The sequence below is a fragment of the Python bivittatus genome, unplaced genomic scaffold, assembly GCF_059951505.1.
Source record: "Python bivittatus isolate LINGU-HERP-01145 unplaced genomic scaffold, Pbiv_v1 ctg000580_np1212, whole genome shotgun sequence".
Taxonomy (NCBI): Eukaryota; Metazoa; Chordata; class Lepidosauria; order Squamata; family Pythonidae; genus Python; species Python bivittatus.
In genome coordinates, this window is record NW_028277087.1 from 5,665,629 (window position 1) to 5,690,258 (window position 24,630).

Genomic DNA, 24,630 nt, shown 5'->3' on the forward strand with positions numbered 1-24,630 from the left:
AGGCAAAGTGAATTCTGCTTGTAGGCTATGCTGATTCAGTATCTTCTTACATCTTGTTAAAGCCTTTGACATTTTCATGGGAAGACCATAAGTCTATGTGAAACATCCAAATATTGGGGCAGTCTATGCCTTAGCAGTAAATACCAAGGAAAAGAAACATGGACAAAAACTATTAGCTTCTTGCCTTATTTGGGGGCTTTCTAAAGGCATCTGCCTGACCAATGTTGGAAAGAGAACACTGATGGGAGCAAATACAATTTAGTTTTATCCAACAATGTTCTTTTTCTGAACAAGGAATGTCCATGTTAAGAGTATTATTCTGCTGGTGAGCTAGATGTATCTTTGTTTTGCTCCAACTAAGCTACTTCTTATATTGGTTCGTTTGTGTTTTAGTTATATGTAGGATTTCTCCAATAGTTAAGGTTCTCTGTATGTTAGATAATAATTACCTAAAATGTATACAAAATAAAAACAGCTCTAGCATAAAAATAAAAGGAAAAATCACCAGCAGCAATCATCATTAATGCAAAATATCTAACAAGTGATATTAAAATATTTTGATTAAAAAAAAAGTTCTTTAACTGACACCAGAAAGCCTACAACAGATATCAGGCTAGTCATTCTAAGAAGGCATTTCACAAGCTAAATGAAATCAATTCATTCAGCACTGAGCCATTCTCACACTAACCAGATAATATTATACAAGATGACTGACTTCATCAAGCCCAAACTGGCTGCTATCCAGAAGTCATCCCACTTGGCCACTGTATGGAAAACAGGATGCAGGACTAGACACGTCTGGTCTGAATTTAAAGGCAATTGTCATTCTTTGCTGCCTCTGATGGCTGGAATGCCTGTGGTCCCACTTCTCTCTGTTCATGCAAAGCACTTTTAAAATCTCACACATATTTTTGTGAAACCTTTGGTAGGACCTCTGGCTGTTCAGAGAGCTACTTTCTTTCTCCTGTACTTATACTCTTTTTGTCAAATGTAGATTGTAAGCCAAGGATAGCCAATAGCTTTTGGGATAGGAGCTGAACCAATTGTGTATGTGTACATGTACGTGTACATATATAGGTAGCTTCTGAAGTCTGAAGAAGTGATACTGATTTATCATCACTAATTTTTTGGTACATTACTTCAACTTTGGATTTTTTTTTAAGGAAAAGACCAGCACGTAGCCCATTAGAGGACTAATTCTTTCATCCTTATGTTCCAAGATTTTAAGTGAGCCAGAGAAGATCAAAATTGGAACAATGAACAGGAGAAAATGTGAAATATCATTATGGAGAATGATGGAAATGACACAACATCTGAAGAAAAGGTAACTCAGAATGTGTTATTTCTTCAAGTTTATAATTAATGGAAAAATTTGGTCTCTGTCCATCCATACTCTGCTGGCCTTTGCCACAGCAACTTTCAAGCCATTTAAAAATGGTATTTGAAAGCTTGGGGTCAAGCCAGCCATCTTTTTCCCCTCCTTTTTCCCTGTTTTCAATACAGAACCTTGAATGTTGCATACACATCAGTAGATCCTGACAATGCCATGCTTCACTGTAGCACTTTGTGTGTACAAGAGAGAGACGTGGCAAGGAACATGGAAAGAAAAGTAATTTATATACAGAAAATAACCTATTCCACAGGAAATATCCCTACTTCTTGCTGTTCTGCCCACATTTGCCCTGCTGTTTTAAAACAGAGTTCAATAATGAACAAAAAAGGAACATGAAAAAGATATGCATCTCTAAACAATGCACAAAAACATTTCAATTCTTGTTTCTTACTTTCCTTATTTTAAGAGGTACAATATACAATCTGAGACTCCATGGCCATTTGTGACTCCTGAAAGTCTTGGATGTGGTGCCAGACACTTCCAAAAGTTGCTATCATATTATAACAGAAGTGCTTTTGTGTTCAATTTTTTTCAAACTGAAGTGGCATAAAAACACTTATAATAAATAAATAAATAAGCAAGCAAGCAAGCAAGTATGACAGGAGGGAAAATAATTCAATATAGAAGTGGAGAGTAATCATATTCACTATAAGTGTAGTTCTAGCTCCACTCACATCTTTGGAGAGTGGTGCCCATTTAATGTTTCCCATTTTCTGGACACAATTCATGGTCCAGAAAACTTGTGCAGAACAACCTTATTTTCATATCTTGCTATCTTGCATATTATTTTTTTCCTTCTTTATTGTCTCTTTTGTTTCTGTCCAACTAGCATTAGCAAACACATGAATCCTTTTCTTCAACCAAGGAACACTTGCACGTCTACCCTAACATACCCCCACATTAAAGAAACAGTATAATATTATTGATCTTAATATGCCTCGAAGCAGATGGCCAAGAATACATCCCAAATTGATGGTGTCCAGATGGGTTGGACTACATTACCTCCCATTCTCCAGAAACACACAATTGACCCATGCTGGTTAGGGATGATGGGGTGATACCCTCATACATCTGGAGTGCATTAGGTTGGGAAAGGGCCGGTATCCATATTGGAATTCAAGATGAAATGCATAGCTCTTTGCTCATCTTTAGTTCTCACTTCCTAAAAGGTGAAGGATCACCTAAAAGGTGATCTCTGCGAAGAGAGATCTCTTTGGAGAAGACCCTGATGCTGGGAAAGATTGAAGGCAAAAGGAGAAGAGGACGGCAGAGGATGAGATGGTTAGATAGCATCACTGAAGCAATGAGCATGAAACTGAGCAAACTCAGGGAGGCAGTGAAGGACAGGAAGGCCTGGCGCAATATGGTTCATGGGGTCACAGAGAGTCGGACACGACTTAACGACTAAACAACAACAAAAAGGTACTGAAAGAATATGGGCCAACAGAAATATGCAGCACTCAGGAAAGCTCAACCCTGTCCCCAATGACAAGGTGCATAGTTCCCCAAACCAGCTTCTTTGACATTTAATTCTCTCAGATAAGAAAAATGCAATAATATGAAGCTGATATAACAACCAATAATGTGTGACTTCCATGAACACGATTATTTTATTTATTTATTTGATTCAATTCTGGAACCACCTGACTTCAAAGCAATTCTGGGCAGCTCACGGTATAAGGAAAAATGAGATAGGAATACAATTTGGTAAATAAAAATATAATAAAGGAAATAAACAAGATAGGAAATCCAGACAACCAACCCCAAAACATATGCAAAATACATCAAGCACATTTAACAAGGGGTTCCATCCACCCTACCCCGAGGCATGGAAGAACAGTCAAGGCTTTCCAGAATGCCATCAGGGTTCTGTTACCTAAGTGGCGCTGCAACCTTGTTTTGCTTTAATGCAAGATCAGTACTGCTACCCCAGAATGTGAAGATTCTAGTTTGCTGTCTGTACTAATAGCCATCAACAAATTGTTCCTCATTTGTGAATTTATCTAATGGCCATACTGTACTAATAGCCATCAACAAATTGTTCCTCATTTGTGAATTTATCTAATGGCCATACTCTCTTGTGAGAGTGAGTTTTAAAAGTTAAAACGTGTGCTTTCTGTTAATTGTGCTTTCTGTAAAATGCTGGACTCTCTCATTTTCTTTTTTCTCTTTTCCTTTAAATGCAACTGTATAAATCCAACTTTGGGAAGTTGAGTAAGGATTTTTTTTTCATATAGTGTTTTTTCTTGCAAAAGCAAGAAAGGAGCACTGGGTAATCTAGTCTCTTATTTCAAATCTCTTACCACCAATGTTCCATGTCACCTTGCAGTATCACTGGCCAAGAAGCATCAGTTAATAAAATTCACTCCCTCCTTGCCACATCTAAATGGGTATGAGAATGGTGATTCTGACTAGTAATTACTATCATATGCACCCAGCAGATTGGTTCACAAGAGTGGGGGCTAGGAATAAATATTATATGGTTCAAAACCAATAAGTTAAAAGATTTTGTGCCTCTCATTCTCTTGTCTATCTGTTGGTTCCTCCTTTCCTACAGCTGCCAATTTGCAATTTGCAATATTAATTCCTCTGACAATCTTTATTCTTATTTCCCCCCATGTTTTTCTTTCAAGTTCTATGGGCTGGCTATGCGTTTGGTTCATTGAATTGCTGCTTATGTCTTCCATGCCTGCTGTGCCCCTCCTCCCTTTCTGCTTACAGAGTGCGGAGATATATTTTATCCCGGCCTTGGCAAAGGGCTTCTTTTTGAATGCTACAGCTGTCTCATTCAGGCCACTCGAAAGACTTATGCTTCTTGACTTGGTCTGAATTCCAAACCAGAATATAGAATTGCTATCCATAATGGATGGCATGAAAGTGACCCATTAGCTCAGATAAACCTAGTATTTTTGCTGTTAGTCAGCTGTGGGTGCTGAAAGAGGAAGTTTGTAAGAAATCTGAAAGACTCAAAGGACGTTGAAGTTACTGGCAGGGCAGCACTTCACAATTGCTACTATCCTTGGACATCCTGAGCTGCTAAAAGAAAAGTGGGATAGAAATCTAACAAACACTGAGCCACTATGGTGTAGTAATTAGCATTGGGACAGAATTGGGAACACCAAGCTCAAGGTCATTCTCAACCATGGAAACTCCCTGGGTGACTTTGAGCCAATCTCTACATATCATCCAACTGACCTGACAAGCCAGTTGAGGAAAATAGGAGGAAGAAGGCCTATTTACACCACCTTGATCTCTTCAAAGAAATACAGGATATAAAATTAATGCACACTATAACAAAATCTATATCTAAGAAACCCCTTTTGGACCAAATCATTGGTTTATATCAACATTTCCAACAATGACCAAAAGACAAAGGGACAGTCTTCCCCTAATTGTATTCCAGTGGTTGATTATTCAAAGATAATGTTTCTCTGTACCCAGAGAATCAGTCTAAGCAGAGAGGGTTTTCAGTCTGAACAAAAAGCTTATTCCCCAAAAGCACGGGTGGGTAATTTCTGTTGGTCTGTGGGCTCCACTAACTTTGTGTGGCATGTTTCAATGCCACGTTGTCAAATCTTGAAGCAGCAGACTGATGTTCATAATCACTTGGAATGTATCAAATTTTAGAGGTTCTGTTTGGAAGGAAGTAGGGCAGTCATATGGAATGTGAACACATCATGGAATGAAAATTGAAGGATAATGTACAGGCAGAAGGGAACTAGCTAGCTTGGAGTAGGTTCAGGACAGGGAAATTGGCAGATGGGGTCCACCCTAGAGCAACCCAGGGCTTCAGTGGGCATGCAGGAGGGCACTAAAATTTATGATCTTGGAATTTATGGGATTTCTCCCTCTGGCAGAGGTTTGTTGCAGTTTTCTTGGTGAGTTAAGCCCAAAGCTCTTTTGCTGTTGTTTTTCTGTCCCCATAAGATGAGCAATTATGCCTCTTTTTCTAACAATTTGACCCAAGATAGCTCTTATGAAAGTAGATTTCAGCAAAATATTTCAGGGATTCTGACAACATGCTCAGCAGTCAAAGAGACTCTTCTCCACAAACAGAGGTTTAAGCAAAGAATGGATAGCCTATCAAGGATGCTGGAATAGTACCTTTCCTTTATTAGCATACGGTTGGATGGACTAAATCATCTAAGTGTTTTTCACTTCTATTTTTTTATTGTACAAGAGAACCTTTAGTGTGACAACATCAGTACTTTAAAAACCCAACTCAAAAACATCTACTGCGACTACCAAAGGTATTTGGCAAAACTGTTGCTACTAAATTGCAATAACCATAATCCCACAGAATAAATCACTGGGGGAATTCTTTACTAAGGCTACCAAATCAGAGAGCTCCAAATAAATTTTCACTGAAGTGACTTCATGCTGAGAACTAAACGATATCTCAAAGTCCACAGGGAATAGGTCTTGAACTTCAGAATAAATGCTTCACATCCTACTTGTAAGGGATGGGGAAAATAGCAGGCTAAATTAAGTGCTCAATAAATCTAGATTCTTAAATACTGCAGTGAAGAGTAATGCAAACAATATAAAACCTACAGTTGTGCCCCCTGAAAATAGAAATGTATTTTCCACTTCTTTAAAAATTAGCATGAATTTGCTTGTTTACAATATTCTCATCAGAAGTCAAAAACTCTTAGCAGATCAGTAAATTAGCTAGTAGGTTTTTTCCTGTCAAAATACCTCCCTGTCCAAACATAAAAATATTGTATTTCATTGACTGTCATAAAAAAAAAAGAAACTAAATCTGAAGGAACATTGCCTGGCCCACTAGTCTAACCCTACCAGCGTCATCAGAGAATTTTAAAAACTAAAATCACTCTGGCTGTGTTTGATGATATATATACCCAGGTCATACCAGCTGCATTCATACAATATGCTAATCTTTGGTTAGTTTTAATCTTGCTTAGCTTTTTTTGTGGCTTATTTATTATTTATTGGCAACGTTTTTATATCATTCCAATCAAATGACCTGGGCAGTATACAGAACAATCTCAAAAGTAATCTCCCAATATACAGTAATCAAGAAGAATAAGTAACCATACAATCCAAAAACTAAAATCAGGTGGCCAGCCACCCTCTATTTACACCAGGCATTAAACAATCAAAAGCACAAATAAAATTAATAATTTTTAATATTTCCAAAAATCCCAGACATTTGAACACCATATTCCATTTGTGTTCCAGAACCAAGTAAAGGATATTTTCATAAGCAGAATGATTGGAATTTGTCTGAGTAATATTTCCTGTTTATTAGGCTTGGGCACCAGGTTTGGGCAACAAGCCAGTTGGTCAATTCCTGTCGCAACCAGTGGATCAATATTTGGTTTATCTGAAAAAAAACCGGACACTGCACCTGCGGGAAAAATGCTAGGAAGAAAAAAAAATTCCTGGCTAATGCAAGTGGCTGTCCCGAACACATGGTTGGTGTCTTTGAAAATAAAAGTGGATAGTTTGGTTTAGCATGGTTTTTAACTTTTCCAACCCAGGAGAATATTGGGAAGAAATTACTGTATGTAAATGGGTTACGGGCTTTGTCTGTCCATCATCAGGATAACACTCCAAAACCAAAACAGGATGACATCACATTTGGTGTTATGGAAAAAGCCAATAAATGAAAGACAATAAATGCGTCTGAAAATGGGCCAGATTTTGTTGGGACCTGCAGAGAAAAAAAAATTCAGAAAAATCCGAGGACATCTTGATGGGAGACGCAGTTGGTCACCAATCATAAGGTTATTGAGACCTCCATTCTTTGTCCCCTCCCACCTCCTTCCAGTCATGTGACCTACAGTAGAGCTTTTAAGGGATTGGAAAGGATTGAGAAGCCACGTTCCACATGCTTTCCTCTAACTTGTTATATGTTCTTATGACATCTGTGACCATGTTACTTCATCACAGTTGCAGATCAGATGCTAAGTCAGATAGGCCTTTGGTCTGACTGTAAATCAGTCCTCATACCTTTTTGCCCTTCTGCTTGTTACTACAGCGAGCCTAATTTTAAACTGAAAGGAAGCTCTTGGCAACGCAGGTTCAGAGCAGGCAACAAAACTGCTGCTTAAGGACATAACACATCAGTAGTCCTGCTGGATCAGGACCACAATCCATTTAATTCAGAGGTGGACAACTTTCTGGCAGCCAAAGGCTGCATTAACGTTAGGTGGAAGCTGAACAAGCAGACTGATGACACAAAATACACAATGCTCTATCATACACACGGGTAGGATTAGATGTTTTGGAGTCAGTTTTTAGCCTTTGCATTTTCAGCATGTCAGCGTAAGTAGTCGTTTTTATGTTTCCTGCCTCAAAACCACCATAAGTCAGAATGCCCCTGAAAGGGTGTGCGTGTGCCATACCCACTTTGCATCTATGGGTTATCCACCCCTGACTAAATCCAACCTCCTGTTTCTTCAGTGGGCAGCCAAATGCCCCTAGGAATAAAGTAGGCAGGAGACATACTATTTGTCCTTCAGCAATGAATATTCACAGATAGGCTGCCTCTGAATATGGAAGCTCCATGACCTGGCGGAGATGTTTTGCAGACTTGTTTTGAGAGCCATCATTTCAAAACAATGCTTGGAAAAAATCCCCTGTCAGTTTCACAAAGGTGCAGATTCCAGTTCACAAAAGAAACAATCAGAGGGGAGACTTAAAGATCCAGTGTTCCATGAATGAACAGACAAAAAAAAAAAGAAGAGAGAGATGCCTCTGTAATTCCTCTTGTATTTAACAAGAATAGCCATTATTTTTCATTGTTTGCATACATCACTAGGTATTTTTCTCCAAGTGTGTATGCAGTGCCCTGTCTGCAGCATATTAGGGTGGGAGAAGTCTTACTTCCTTGTATTAAAACTCTGGAACATCTGCTTTCTCCTTCTGAGCTTGTCTCCTGAGCTAGCAGCAGCATGAAAGAGTCTGGGAAACGTGGCTGATTGCTGGCAGACAGCCGATTGCTGTGCTGAGTCAGCTGGATTGAAGGCTCCAAGGTGAAAGTTTTCTTGTTTTGCCCTCTTCTTTTCTCTAGCTTATTTGGGGGAAAACTTTGAAAGCAGAAGATTATACTTTCTCCCTCTGGCAAATCGCTGCCTTAAGTTCCATGATAAATACTAGGAAAGGAAAGTAAGTGATACCTATGGCAGGATCTGAATTCTCTTCTGGACAATGCCCTTCCAGTTGTGGAAATACCACTAATGGCTTTCCTTGTAACTCAAAGAATTCCCCCATAGGATGCCCAGCTGATACAGTGTGGTACTTCAGAGAGCCATGTGCCTTAAAGACAATGAAATCAATATTTCACTGGTGAGTTTGGACAGCACTGGATGAAGGCAGAACTTGGCCCCTGTTCATTGACTAAACTAATTCACTGAGTCTAATGTCAGACTCAGCCTTGGGTTGATGGAGGAAAGGGGAGAAAACAGTCCTGCCCTTGGGTCTGATTCCATTTCCCCACTGGTGTCATACATTAATAATAATAATAATAATAATAATAGGAATCAGCTTTCTCTGTTCCTCTGTTTGCTTCACCAGCACTTGGTTGATCCATGAAGATGTTCTGCTAGCTAGTGCAAGGTTAACCAATCTATTATCCATCTGACTCTAATATTACTACCAATCTACATGCACACATAAAACATCTGAATTAATAGCATTGATTGTCAGCTTCATCCAATACTCAACTTTGGAAGATCTTTGCTTTCCCCATAGCATTATGGAGATATGTCATTATATAATTATTATAATATATTTTATAATATTATCATATATTATAATAATATATTATATATTATTATGTTTCTTTTAATAAACCTAGATAATGTCATCTTCCCCCTTCCCATTTTTGTATCATTTATGTCTGCTTCTTTATATCAATTTGATTGTATCTTCATGTTTGCCTATCAGCTGACATGGGTTTCTCTCACTCACATCCACATGCTGCTCAAGGTACGTACGTACGTATGTACGTACGTATGTATTTATGAGACTTATATGGTTGCCCATCTTATGTGCTGTAACTTACAACTACAACAATAAGAATGTAAAGAAATAATAAAAACCAACATCCCCCCAAAACCCAACCCCCATTCCTGTGCCCAAAAAAATAAAAAAAACTCTCCAGTACATAAAAAATAACAATTACTGGATTTCAGCCTTACCCTATCCCAATGCCTGGGGGACAAGCCAGCTTTTTAAGGCCTTCTGGAAGGCTAGAAGGATAGGGGCCTGCCGGAGATCAAAAACTAAGTTTCTCAAACCAAATTCTGCACCTTTGAGCAGCAACAGCTGGCTTTCATGGTCCACATCCAATGATCCAATAATAAACAGGATGATTAGAAAGAACAGGGGGCCACACTAATAAAACTTACTTGCTGTCCACTTTGAGCTCTTATTATATATGTGTTGGAGGAAAGAACCTTGGATTGATAAACTCCACCCCTTTGTCAAACTGATGCACTCATGGAAGTATTAGTTGCTGACCAAGGTAATATGACTTACGATATGCAGATACACACTACAAGTCAACAGGAGTGAAGGGAGGGGGGTGCTGATCATTTGCAAGCTACTTCAAAAGCAAACTATTTGCATGCTATGGTGAAACAGAGTGGTAATGTAAGATGGGGGTGGGGGTGGGAATGGGAACAAAAATGTGTAGCAGTATTAATTTAAAGTGGCTACATCCAAAAAGAAAATAAATGCCATTTTTTTTAACATACAGGAAGATTATATTCATATCCCAAGAATATTCCTCCTTTCCTTCTCATCGCATTAAAACCCTGTATAGCAGGAAATTCACACAATCTCCTCCCAGGATTGATAAACTTTGTCTTTGTTGATTCATATTTTTTTAAACAGCAAAACTAAAAACACACCCATTCCAGTAATGTCAAACTCTGGTTCTTCTGCAAGCACCATAAAGTCAAAGATCTGTTTCTCACCCCATCTTCTCCTGCCGTCTGCCTGTGTCTCTTTCAGCTCTTCCTTTGATCGTATCTCCACGTTGCCTCTTTTTTTCTTTCACTCTTTCTCCGGATCCGGATACTCCTCAAATTTCCTCCGGAATTTCACTTTGGAAATCCATGACTTTGTGATGGGAAAGGCGGGGTTGGATTCTGTGCTTGAAAGAAAGGGAGAGAATTACCACATGCGCATACACACACACAAGCACACACACTTCTATACACTCCCAAGGGTGTGGGAATGGAAGAGAAGCATAAAGATGAGAGCAGCTGCTCCTTTCGCTCCAAAAAGCACTCCTTCCAGATATCCCTAAAGGACCCCAGAGATAAGAACTTTCTTCCTCCAAAAAACAGATTCCCTTTTTTCCTCTTCAGTTAGAAAGAGGGTGGAAACAGGAGGTTTTCAGCTTTTTTTTTGTTTCTATGTGCAAATATTTCTCGCTTTTTTTCTAGTGCTTCAGGCAAGCCAATAGCTTTCTCTGCAGAGCTTAAAATGAAAAAAAAAATGTTAAAATGGAGCTGCTTACCCACTTTGTTCTTTTGTGGAGGATAATGACGGCAGTCTTTGTTCTCCTTTTTAGTTTTATTTATTTTTATTTTTCTTCCTTCATGTGCAAACTCTGCTTCATTTCTATCACATTTCTTCTGAGTTATTTCCAAAGGGGCGGGGGGGGGGTGGCGGGGGCGGGGAAGGTGTCTTCTTTGTTGGCTCTGTATTGCCATCTGCTGAAGGAACCTGGATTTAGCAACTTCTGCAGTAACACTAGAGTCCTTTTTGAATTAAGAGCTTTTTAAACATGTCAGATATCTGACTGAGAGAAGAAAGTTGCTATAAGACTATGCTAAAGTTTTGGCCTGGCAACTTTCAGATAGAACTGAAGCCATTGTTTAAAGATGTATTATTAGGAATCATAGAATTGGAAGGGATCTTGAAGGTTGCATATTCCAATCCCCTACTAATGCAGTTCCAAGAGGTCATAATTAACTTCTGCTTAGAAATGTCTCAGGTAGGAAATCTAATATATTCTCATTCACTCTATTCTTTTAAACAGCCCATAACATTAGAGAGTTCTTCTTAACATATAATTAAAACTTTTCTTGTAATTAAAATCCATTACTCTGGATTCTATTTTCTAGAGCAAGAAAAGGCAGATTTGCTCCTTTATCAATGTGAGGTCCTTCAATTATCTGGCCAACTTTAACAAGCTAAATATATCTGACTTACTATACCGTTGCTCACAGAACTTGATCTCCACAATCTTTACCATCTTTTTAAACAGTACTGTCCAGCCAGCTCAGGCACAGAAGACTCATTTACTCTAGCATCTTGGCTGATAGGTGCTTCCAGGAAGCTAGAAACAATAAAAACCCATCCATACTGTTTATTTGTAGATAATGTATCCAAAACTAAGCTGCGTCTGAAACATGGAAGGTCTATCTTTGCTAAGATAAAAACACAAAAGTTCTTCTGGATCCTGTCTCTACCCTACCATGCTAATTAGAGGGAAAGAGAAGTCAGGCCAGGCCAAGAAATGTTGCTGCTTGGTTTGGAGAAGATGGCCCATACACACACACTTCTACAAACAAAAGCCAACTGGACTGGCAATTACCTTAAGACAGGCACTAGGACATCATTCTCTAACTACCTGAGGGCAACAGACCACATGGTCTATTCTTTCAATAGCCTTTTGCTGTTTTCTACCTATCCTATCTCTGTGTCTGATGACTGAGATGACCTCACTTTTCTTTATGATCAATCTAGGCCTTGCACTGCCATATTCAAAGGCAAGTACCAAGTAGTAGAAACAAGCAGTAGTTCATGTTTGTCTGGAACGAGAGTAATTGTTGCTTTTGTGGCTAGCTTGTAAGCTTTGCAAGATCTATTGTTGGAAAAATGCATGAGATACCAGGCAGATTTTGTCTGAAACAGGTAGGCAGTTTTTACAGGTAAAGGTTAAATCAGTGGCTGTCATCATGACCATTAACAAAGGAGCTTCTTTACATGATCTATCCATGAACACAAGATAATGAGGACAGATAGCAGAGATGGTGATTGCTTCCATAATTTGGTTAGCAGTTTCACTACTGATTGGCTATTGTTGGAAACTGAATGTTGGAACACATCAGCTTTTCCCAATTTTTCCTAAGAAAGTCTTTAGAATATGAAAGATCTTTCATAGTATGTAGGACAACTCCATTATTCTGAAACAATCTGACTTAATTACCAGGCATTATGGGAGCTAGACACATTTGGAGGGCAGAGCACCACACTGAGGAAGGTTCTGTTTGCTTTCATTTCAGAGGATACACCACAATTTCAAGCAGGCTATCATAAGCTAACCTTTGCCTTGCCCTCAAGGAACATGGATTACAGTAAGACCTGAGCCCAACCTTCTGTTCAAGCAACAACATCTCAAGACTGTGAGTCACAAGTCTCAGTGAGAACTTCATGTGGAAACTTGTGAACAGCTGAGTAATTAATGCCCCAAATAAATTGCCCCTTAATAATTCCAACTGCAAGTTTCAAGGATGCACTTCTGAATTTTAGATGAACAAGACATGATATCCAAAGTGATACCACCAACATTCATCTCCTGTTTCTGTTGACCCAATTAAAATAATCTGCCTTGTGCCAGATAATTAGTTTCTAAAAAAGGCTGTCAATATTAGATAGCCCATTGCTAGCAAGTTGGGGATGCTGTCTGCTCTATTTTTCAAAATGTTCTTTCAATACTTAAAGTTTAGCCTTTTGTAACCAGTGGTAATAAAAAGACAGTGAAAGTGAAGCAAAAGCAAAGAAAGGTCACATCACTTCAGATCCAGAGTAAATCCAGGATGCCATGACATTTTCAGAATATTTATCTGATCATACTTTTTAAGGAATAACATCTATTTTTCTCATTGCAGCTGCTAGAAAAGCTAGTCTGCCAGAAGAACTAATGTTCAAAGCTATCTTCTTCAAGAGATGCTCAGCAGCCTGCCTGCTGACTCTCTGCTTCATTCTCTGCTTTAAGCATATCTCCTTCCAATCAGCCTCCACTTGGAGAGGGCAGATGATGCCCTATTTCTGCATTAGGTGCCATTAGTTCCTTCAGTAATTCCCAAAACAGAATGATGCGCTTACAGAGGAGAGTGCCTGATGCACACCTGGAAAAGTCACTGCTCTGGGGTTGCTCAGTGCCAATCACAAAGTGGGGAATTTCATTGCTTTTCAATATCTGGCATAACTGGCTCAGTTACCAGAAACAAAATCACTGCTCCAAGAAAGAGATTACTTTTGCATGTCTACATGAATCACTGCTTCTTCCATTTCAGAAGCATGCTACAAATCAGTGATTCAGAAATAAGTATGGAAGGTAGCTTTTTCAAAGGGTAAATTATTCTTATTCTTATACATTCTAAAATGAAATCTCAGATGCAAGAACTGTCTCTAATTCTAATTAGCCAGATTTTTGGAATGCAATCATTACAATGGCAGAGAGTCCTTATGGATCAATACAATTCTTGAACTTTAGCCAAAAGTTTACAACATTTAGTGTGTGTAAACTCAAAGGTGACTACAAATGGAATTAATACTGTACAACAATGGAAAATACAACTCCATCTTTAAAATAAAGGGTTTGTCTAGTGTAAACAGAAAATGTTCTTCATGAACATCCTGGAATCCATACATAATACTCCTCTGTTTTAAATAGCTACACTAATAGTAATCTTAGAATGAGAAATGAGAAGCATTTATAATTTAGCTCAATGGATGGTGCCATTCTCCCACAGTGGTCTGAAAATATGGGAAACAGTATGGAGAAATGTAAAGAATGACGCTTGATAAAAACTTTTCTTTCAAAAGGTTTATTTTTCAGAACCTCTGAAAATGGCAGGAGAAAAATGGTGGGTCCCAAAGAAATCTAATAACTCATTTAAAAAAAGCTAAAAGATGTTTGCTTACATAGCAACTAGTTTGTGGGATAAAAGAGGTGTTGAACTCCTTCCCTTGGCGCAATCAGGTATTTCATGGCTTTCATCAGGAATGTTGGTTTCATCCATGACCAGACAATTTGAAGAACCACACATTATCCCACCTTTAGTGGAGTTAATGTCTGGCTTCATTTTCATGCTGCATTCCACTTTGGAGGAGGTCATCAATGGGGTTGATCTGTCAGTGAAGATGGTCATCGTTTGTGAGGGTGAGCTGGTCTGAGTAAGGTCCACTTGTTCCAGACTCATCTCTGGACTTGCTGATTCAGCTGCATCTGCTGATGTTTTACATGTAGATTTCCAGGGCAGGGAGATATAGCCTTTGTAAACGTTCCAAGAAAGCAAAAGGAAGAAAAGGAGGGCAAAGGCAGACCCCACAGCTATTAAACTGAACACTGAGCCTTGGATTCTTCTAGATGGCTTTTGTCTTGGATTCTCTGTCTCTGGGACTGCCAAAGATTCGCCTTTTGGACCTGCTATTTCAGAACACATCTGGTTTGCCAAGTTACACTTAGGGCCATAGAAACCTTTCTCTGGCTGGGGTTGAAGGAGATAGACAGCCATTGTTACCCAAATTTTTCTCCCACTGACTTTTTCAACAGACTGACATTCATAAAGCCCAGTATCTGCAACTGTTACATTAAAGACAATCAGTCCTTTTGTATGGATGAGATATTTGGCCTCTTCTTTCAGCAAGCGGCTCTTGTTAAACATCCAGAGGAAGTTAGCGATGTTGGACAGAGGTTCACAGCTAAGATGAGGGCTGCTACCAAGGATGACAGGGTACCTTCTGATTTTCTTTTCTGAAAAACAAGAAGCCTTGGTGGTTAGCTTTTGGTCATTATAGTTTCCTGCCTCATGCTGGAAACTATGCCCACCTTCTTCACTGTCTGTACTAGCTGCCCATCATACACTCTGTATCACCATTAATGGAAGATATCGATATTTTAGATAATAAATAAAAGACACTGGGTGAACTATATGTGTTTGTGATCCTGCACAGAGGTATCCAATATGAATGATCACACTATAATTTACAAGTAAATGCTTTTAATTTATGTAGCAGTTGTCAGAGAAAGAATGAAAGAGGATTAGCTCCCATTCTCCTCTGTATCATGTGCTTTGAAAATACTGCTTAAAATGTGTTGCCTGGTGCTTTGGGGTTTTTGAAATTTTAATGTGTTTTCGGCTATTTAATATTTGCTATCTTGTACAAGCTACTCTCAGTGGCAACAGTACCAGAGATTTTGCTATAAGCCAATTCTGCTGACATTCATTCCCATGTGGGAATTCCCTGGGTTCAGCCCAAGGTTAAAAATTAAAACGCAGGACTTCAGAGAAAATGACTCCAAAAGGAAAAGGGAGCACACTTGCCCCTATCTTCAATCCACTCCCCAAAGTCAAGACACTTTACATTCAAAAACAGCTTGCATTTCTAATCAAATAATATTAAGCCTAGAGAAACAGCATTTAAACACACACACACACACACACACACACACTCACACACACACCACAAGGCTTTCAGAGTATCTCTGGGAAAATCACAGTCATCCTCTGCTGGATTGAAAAGGAGATGAAAGCACTTAGATAAGCAGGCAACAACCCTCTTGAGTCTTTCAGTAAATTGCTATCCTACATTCAGATCTACCACTATGGTCTGTACTGCTGTTTCTAAAAATGCATAAACGGTTTAGACTAGAAGGACTTCCAGTTCCACTGTGTGCTATGAAATTATTGGGACAGGTGCTGGGCAGCATACTGTTCATGAGTGACAAGATAGAAAAATATAGTTATAATCTTCATGTAGGAAAGAATTCAGGTCCAATTAAACAGTTCCATGGATCTGTAGATAACCACTTACCCATAAGTGTGTAATGGGGGAGGGAAGAAGAAACCATTATTGTAGTTACTATGGAGAAAGCAATCCCATCTTTGTAGGAGAGATATTTTGCTGCTACACACCCACCTCTGACATTATTGTTGCCAGGCAAACTCAAATAGCAAGGTGATCCCAATGTACTAGCAGAACTCCTCTGCTGTGGTTTGTGTGTGTGCCTGTACATATGCAAATGATACTACCTCTTATGCCCTCAAAAATATTCACAGCATATCTGTTGCATCAAATCAAGATCTGAACACTTGTTTATGTGAGATAGGTTTCTTTCTTTAAAACTACACTCCATATTAGATTGTAACTTTTTCTGTTTCTTCTATACATTTGATTTTTATTTCAGTGCACAAAAAGTAATAGGCAGTCCTCGCTTAGTGACCACAATTGGGAATGGCAATTCAGTTGTTAAGCAAAGTGGTCACTAAGTGAAACTGTCACTGTGCTTATGATCTAACTTCAGCTTTCTATTGCTTTACTGACCTGTGAAGGTTGTAAATGCAAGGATTGATTGAAAAGTTACTTTATCATCACCATCATAACTGTGAATGGTTGCTGAATGAGGCAGTTGCTAAACAAGGACTACCTATAATCTAAAGAGCTTTTCTCATGCCAGCTACTGATATCTGTCTTTTCTTGCCAATTATATGACTTACAATCCTCTCTGTTAGTTGCACCTCTTTGCAAAGTTTAGAGTATTCTGCATTTTTTTTCTCCAATCACATTATGTGGCACCCTAACAATGGTTGAATATACAGGTATATTAAAAAGTTGGATCCCAGTCTGTGAGGGCTCTTGATAAAATGCCCTCTAATGTAAGAAGCATTAGGCAGCTGAGTCTGAGAGTGATGAATTTAAATATTTCACAGTATATTGGAATGATGCTACATAATAGACATTGTGGAAAATTTAAATGGCAGCTTCCAGATCAGCACAGACCAGAGTACCAACAAAATATTTGTTTAAGGGAAAAAGGATATGGCAGTTGTCAGCAGTGGATCCTATTTGGACACTAAAGGCCCAGAAACTGCCCAAAGTTGTGGAGAAACTGTTCCCAATGTGTTGTTTAGCTTTGGATAAAGCTGGTTTACAAAATGAAATTAGCTTTAGCTGTAAAGCTAAAGGGACAAATCCATTATAAGCCATTCAACTTTGAGTGTATTATTTGAGGTTATTTGAGGGACTGCCTCTCCCCGACGACATCTTCCTTCCCATCAGATTCGGCATGCTATGGGTCCCATCTGTGAGGGAACTACACTTGGTGGGCCCGAGGGGGTGGGCCTTCTCTGCCATGGCTACTGCCTTATGGAACATTCTCCCCTCGAAAGTGAAGTCAGCTCCAGCCCTATTTATTTTCCAGAAGTCTCTCAAGACCTGGCTATGTTAGCAGGCCTGGGGGTCTCAGGGGACCGGTGAAAACTTGAGGTGGCTCCCTTGCTGATTTAATCTCTTGTGTGTGTGTTTTTTTTAACTTTATAAATATGACATGTTTATTGTTTTATATTTTTTACTGTACAACACCCAGAGTCACTTCTTGTGAGATGGGCGTCCATATAAATTGGATAGATAGATAGATAGATAGATAGATAGATAGATAGATAGATAGATAGATAGATAGATAGATAAATGGATTATAGCATTTAATGTTATATGATTCACATAACCTTGGAATATTTGTACAGTATGGTGCAATTTATCTTATTATATCGACAGTTTTGTAGACATAGTTACTGTTTGCAAAATATATGCTACCACAAGAAGATTTTTTAAAAATTCCCCTACCTACTTCAGGACACCTGGAGATATCGCCATTCCTGACGCTCTGGATTAGATCTCTTGACAAAAGAAGAAAGAAGCTATATAAACTACTTCATAGAGATATTCAAAACCATTCAAAGTGGACAGAAATCTTCTCTTAAAACATCTACTTTCAGCCTCAAAATGCATAGAAAGAAGTCTGAGGATAGCAGCAAATGGAAACTCTCCTACAAAGAGAGGCTAAGAACAATATGCTTCAGTGGCATACACTAGAATATAGGACTTACAGAGCACCGCTTGGAGCTGTGAACGCTTCTACATGGGTTTGACACTGGCACCTATCCCAGCTTTTCTGCTGAGCAACCAATGCCCATCCCCTGCTTCCTTGGCATTTCCCTCTCCCTGCAGCTGACAATGTTGAAGCCCCATCATTAACACAAGCATGGCAAGGCAAAGACAAAGGTGGGGCAATGATTTTGGTCCCTCCTCACAGGGCAGTTGGAGGCAATGGGGATGGTCATCTCTAGTGAATGGTTGCAAGGTCGGCAGGGATAACCATGGGCAATTACAAGAGTGGGTATGAAATAGTGGTGGATGGAAATAGTGGTAATGAAGTAGTACTCAAAATGCGTTCAAAACCAAATTTTGAGAATTTCTCTGATGCCTAGAGTGCAGTTGGGAGAGCTCCTTCTTAGCTCACATAAAGCCTGAGTTTCTGTTCCTACAGTCATCAGTTAAAAGGATCTCAGACAAAAGGCACCTGGAAAGATCCCTATTTACAAGTTTACTATATTACTAATATACTATATTACTATAATATATGATAAAAGAGCTACTTTTTACTATTATTTTTATATGGAAACATCAATGTGGATTATTCATTTATTTTACTAGGCTCATATGCTTCTCTAATAACATGTGACTCTGAGCAGCTTACAGAGCACAATACAGAAACATGACAGTGTGACAGTATAATAAATAATATTCCAAACATCTAGGAGCAACCACAGAACACAATTAGCATTCAGGAGACACAAAGATGTTCCCTCAGCCCCCAAAGACCCACTGAATCTTAATAGGTTTATGAAAGACTAGCAGAATTGGGGCCTGTCTGAAATCAGGGGAATGCTATTGCGGAGAAGGTGACAGGAACAGAAAAGCTTGAGTCTGAAATCTGCATTCCCAGAATGTCAGAAGCCAGGGGGAGCTTTCTCTTCCAGATCCAAAAGATGGGCACAGATCATTGGGAGAAGGTAGTCCCATAGATATCCAGGTTCTAAGCCATGAAGGGCTTTGAACCTGGGTATCTATGAGTGACAACTGGCATCTTTTTTTTTTACCAGAATTTTTATTAAGATATATAAAAAGTACAATTAAAATACAAATCAGGAAGTATAGAAGAGAGAGAAGATAGAACTAAAAGAAAAAGACAAAAACTAAAAGAGTGAAGTAGAAAGATGAAACAGAAAGTGACTTCCAACTATCTCCAATACAGATATGAATACAAATTTAGAAAAAAATTAACCTCTTACCACTAAAACAACTAGCATCTTGAATTGCATCCAGATGCAAACTAGCAACCATTGCTGCTTCCAGAGGAGAGGTATTATGTTTGACAACAACTTATAACTGCTCAAGCTGCTGTGTTCTGGACCAGGTACAATTTCTGAGTGGTCTTCAAAAACAGACCCACATGGAGCACGTTGCAGTAATCCAAATGGGAGGTGACCAAGATATAAGTTATAGTGAATAAAACCTCCTGACTCAGGAAAATCTGTAAGTGGCACACCAGATGGATCTATGCAAAGAACCCCCTAGCCAGAGCTTTTACCTGTTTCATCCCCTCCAGACCCGCACAATCTCCAGATATACATATTTTAAAGCTTGTTTGCACAATATACCAACCCATGGTTGGGGTTGGGTTGATACAATACGGTATCATAAACTAACCCAGCATAAAAGGACAAAAGAACTGATCTCAATCCCAAGGAGCTTGCAATCTAAACGATATCGCCAAGCAACATAGATTGTGTTGAATTCTGTACTTGAAACCCCTTAATACCCCCCCTATCCTTTTCAGGGACCTATTCATCCTGTGCAAAATATGCTCTTTTCAAAGGGGAAATACTGTATCAGTGAATTATTGTGTGGATTGGGGGAGGCTTGTGAAGGGCTCCTTGGCTATTCTCACCCTGTCCTCGGCAGGACCTGAAGATTCCAATAAAACTCATACTTTCATGGTCCCATGCTGCACTGGCTTTCTCTCCCCAGAAAAAGCAGATAGGGGAAAACAACTTCAGCACTCATTTAAAGTTAGTTAAAAAAAAATCTTTCAACTTGTTCCTCTGTTCAAAATTCTCTTCTACAATAAAACTTCAGAGAAAAAAAATTGGGATTCAGTGGAAACTCTGGAAAAAGTGGCAGAATCCTCAGTAGTACAAAGGCTGGGTGGAGCTTCATTTTGTCTCCATTGCAAGTTAGCTCCTCAGTCATCAGCTAGGGAAAAAGCACCTTCAAGGAGCTAGCTTCACCACTTCCTGAAGAAACACTAACAATTTCACCAAAAATAGAGGCAGCAAGAACAGACAATGCTGGGGAGTTTCTTTGATTTGTTTTATTCTGTTGCAAACCAACTCAGACAGAGTATAAAGCATCAAAGCAAACAAAAGATGTAAAATGTAGAGCAGTCATGTACACACTTTAACGTCTGTATCAAGTCTCATTACTTGTCCCATTTATTACATTACTTACTGTGAATGCCCAAGGTGGTTAGCCAGGAGGATACAACTGTGAAGAGAGAGGGACCATGCACAATAAGGATCCCTTGCCAAGATACAATCAAAGCATTGTTTATACCAGCTGCAAGTTGCAACAGGGAGCTGTACTAGCTGGGAAGGAGAACTGGCATACAACAGGCCCTGGAAAGACAGCACTAAGCAGTTATCTTTTCCCCTAAATGATATTAAAAACCATTCAAATAGATAAATCCAAAATAGACAATGGAATGAAACAGAAGGAATGGGAGTCATGCTGCATAGACCAGGACAAACGTACCTTTAGAGAAGCTAGCTTGAGTATCTGTACAGGCTCTGCTGATGGAAACAGCTGTATCTCTTCCACAATAATAATTTCTCCATGACAATTGACAGCTTTATGCAAATAGCCCTTATCTATATAAAATGAAACACACAGTTAAGCCCCAGTTGCTTTTTGTCTTATAGATGCATTAGAAATTCGTATCCCAAATCATATTTCTTTAATATCAGATCTTGGTTATTTTGTTTGGCTACTCAATAAATTGGGCTAAATCAAACTTGGTGACAAATTTCTGGCCAATCAAATAGCAAAATTCTGGTCATAATGATGACCAGACAATTTGTCCTTTCAAACACCCAGATTTCTCAGGTTCTCACAGTGATATAAATAGATGTTAACTTTGCAAGGCAGTCCAGACAAGAAGCACAAAGATTACATTAACAGAATCTTGCAAGACTGACATTTTTCCTCTCCCTTCCTTTTACTCTCTGGAATACTAGGGAGGGTCCCCTCTAAAACCTTTCCCACACCATCCCCACTTGACCTGACACATCTTTTACATGCCAGTCCAGTCTGCAGCTCTCCCTCCTGTCTCCCAAGGTCATTCCCACATACTTTGGATACAATATTATGTTGGAACAATGGGAAAACATGTGGAATAAAGGTTTGAAATTTATGTTGAATTATACTTTAAAAGAAAATTTTTATAAAATGATGTATCATTGGTATTTAACTCCTGATAAGTTATCAAAAATGTACACTGGTGTAACAAATGTTTGTTGGAAATGTTTACAGAGTGAAGGAACCTTTTATCATCTTTGGTGGACCTGTGAAAAGGCTAAAAAAAAATGGGATCAGATATGTATTGTTATTCCAAAGATTTTTAAAGTGAACATTCAAAAAAACCCAGAACTGTTCTTATTGGGTTTGATGGAGAAAGGATTGGAGAAACAACATGGAATTCTGCTTTTGTATATGTTCACAGCTGCAAGACTGTTATATGCACAAAGATGCAAGGATCCACAAATACCTACAGTGGAAGAATGGATTATTAAATTAATGGAATTGGCTCAAATGGCCAAGTTAACAGCGTTAATAAGAGATAATACTGTTTCTAAATTTGACTCCTTATGGCAACCCTTCTTAGATTACGTGCTTGTGTGGGAAAAAAATGAGGCTTTGATTGGGGGCTTTAATGATTAGATGGTTTGTGTTGATAGAAATAATGTGAACTTGGATTAATTAGTGGTAAGAGATTACATTTTTTAAAATCTATATCTGTATTGGAGATAGTCGGAAGTCACTTTCTGTTTCAATTTTCTATCTATTTTCACTATTTTAGTTTTCGTCTTTTTTCTTTTAGCTCTATCTTCTCTCTTTGCTGTACTTTCTGTTTTGTATTTTAATTATATTTTGAAATATAATATAATAAAGTTCTTATTAAAAAAAAAGGTCATTCCCACATACCATTACAATAGAGTCTACTGAGAAATACATTATAGAAAGCAAAGACTTGATCTATATTTTCTATAGGGTACCACATATTAATGTACTAGGAAAGCAAAGCCACGCAATAGGTATGATATGCCAGTGTGGTATAGAGGTGGACTAGAGCTGCTGTTTGCTCCTCCTTGCTTTAAAACCACCTAAAAATAAACAGAAGTGGATATCACTTCAAGAAGTGGAAATCAGGAAGAGAGCATTTCAAAGAATAGGTACTATGGAAGTAGCACAGTAAGTGGCTTACCTGTCCCTAGCAAAAAGATGTCATATGTGACATTATCCAAGTCATTGGTTTGGCTTACTACAAGCTGTGTGTACTTGGTACCCCTTTTCAAGAAGACTGGCTGAAGACCAATTGAGTTCACAATGCTGTCCATCAAAGGGTGGTCTCGGGCAAACTGGAGGACTTTGTCTGGCAAGTCAAGTGAAGAGGTATACCCCAAGTGTAGAGCAGAAACATTGGCACACTATAAAGCAATGAAAAAGTGAGGTATAGTATTCTGTTTATTTAGAAAACTGGCTATTCCTACATATAGGGGAGATATAGATAAGGAAGAGCTGTGCAATATAGATTCTTTATAGCTTAATACATGGTGCCATCTGGGTTCAGTCAAGTAGTTAAGTTCAATATTATTACCACATAATATCCCATATTATTTGTGTATATCCACCATTTTGCATAATATGCTTCAACTGCTTTGTGCTATAATGATATATCTATCAAAGAGTCATACTCTATGCATGCTCTGTAAGCTCTCTGCCTGTAGTTTTTTGCTCTTAATTTTGATTAAGGAAGATGGCAGAACTACAGTAAATGAAGAAGTACGATTAATCTTCTGACAGCAGCATCTGTTACTCAACAATGGTAGCCTACAGGGTGTGAAAAGTATTTTGAATTTGAGCAGTTTTGAATTCAAGCCTCCCTATCTTGAGTCCAAACCATACTCATACTCAGCAAGGAAAAAGCCTATTCAAAATGGAGACTTACAGCCCCAGGGCGAGGGGTTGGGACATCTCCCCTGTACATCACCCATTTCATATGGGAATCTTCCAAAGCAACAGGACCTTTGAAGTTTCCTTTCAGGAAAACATCTTGAATAGTCTCCATCCTGAATGCACAAACAGCTGAAATATCCAACTTCCCCCTTAAATAAAGAAAAAAATGGAATTTGCAATGGACAGCTTTTTTGAAAGTGGGAAATCATCCTCTCTAATGCAGAAATATGGCAAAAATATTCCTTACCCCAATGGAATAATGTGAATACACTGAAGATAAAACTGGCCTTTGATTCCACTTGTGGTATATTGGCTAAAATGAGTAAAAACTAACTGGAATTGTCCTTACTGTTATTGCTGCATATGGCAAAGAGTGGCTAAGCCTGATAATATATTCTACACCTTTTCTATCTTACCAAAAAGCATTAGGTGAGAATCTCAACTAACCAAAACCATGAGTAGCAGAGATCAGTATCTATGGGCCCATCGGGTAAGAACTATGGCTCATGGATGATTGCCACTTTAATGTAAGAGGAATAAATGGTAAAGTACATGAAGGAATTAAATGTCTGTTATGGGTTTCTTAACCTGAGAAAGCAGATAACAATTTGCAAAACATTACTAGCTCAGAATTCTCCACGTTTCTCTATTATCAGAAAATGGTAAGTCACCTCCCCTATTTGTGAAATGGTTGTTAGAAAGAGAATGATGAAGCTTCCACTCGAGTGAACTTAGAGGTAAATTGGATGCTAAACTGAAAGTATCCAGTTGTTGAGATTTCCATAACTTAATCCCTTTTTCTTTTTAATAATTCTGATTAAAGACAACTTTGTGACAATCTTGCTTCCTGTTGGCAACAGCTTGACAGTAATATGAAAAAGGGGAAAAATTAATTAATTCTACTTGTATACCCCAAAGTAATACAGATTAACAGTGGTTTACAAAAAGTATCTGAAGTCTAATCTGATGGTGTGAGTTTATGAATACAGTGGAACCTCGAGTTACGAATTTAATCCGTTCCGTGACTCTGGATGCAACTTGAATTGGTCGCAACACGAAGCAAATTTTCCCATAAGGTTCAATGTAATTACCATTAATCCGTTCCGGCA

The 24,630-nt window shown here is 38.6% G+C and overlaps 2 protein-coding genes across 7 annotated transcripts in view; both read right to left on the reverse strand.

Annotated features, from left to right (window-relative positions):
- The window catches only part of HOMER3 (homer scaffold protein 3), a 37,483-nt gene extending 26,473 nt beyond the window's left edge, over nucleotides 1-11,010 (reverse strand). For 3 of the 6 annotated variants that reach the window (XM_088149426.1, XM_088149424.1, XM_088149420.1), the window contains exons 1-2: nucleotides 10,890-11,010; nucleotides 10,276-10,515 (exon numbers count right to left, since the gene is read on the reverse strand). Coding sequence is in view for 1 of the 6 variants with exons in the window: in XM_007438213.3 (XP_007438275.1) it covers nucleotides 10,342-10,346 (5 nt within the window). In the remaining 5 variants the exon portion in view is untranslated. Of the gene's footprint in view, nucleotides 1-10,275; nucleotides 10,521-10,889 lie in introns of all 6 variants that reach the window. The other 3 variants (XM_007438213.3, XM_088149422.1, XM_088149421.1) reach the window with 2 other exon arrangements.
- Nucleotides 11,011-14,248: 3,238 nt separating this feature from the next.
- On the reverse strand, nucleotides 14,249-23,664 carry LOC148214658 (semaphorin-4E-like). Its single transcript, XM_088149427.1, has 6 exons — nucleotides 23,514-23,664; nucleotides 22,770-22,992; nucleotides 21,041-21,156; nucleotides 20,738-20,904; nucleotides 18,011-18,063; nucleotides 14,249-15,140 (listed from the first exon to the last, which is right to left on the reverse strand). The coding sequence occupies exons 1-6, from the start codon at nucleotides 23,631-23,633 to the stop codon at nucleotides 14,305-14,307; spliced, it is 1,515 nt and encodes a 504-aa protein (XP_088005553.1). The 5' UTR covers nucleotides 23,634-23,664; the 3' UTR covers nucleotides 14,249-14,304.
- Nucleotides 23,665-24,630: the final 966 nt, after the last annotated feature.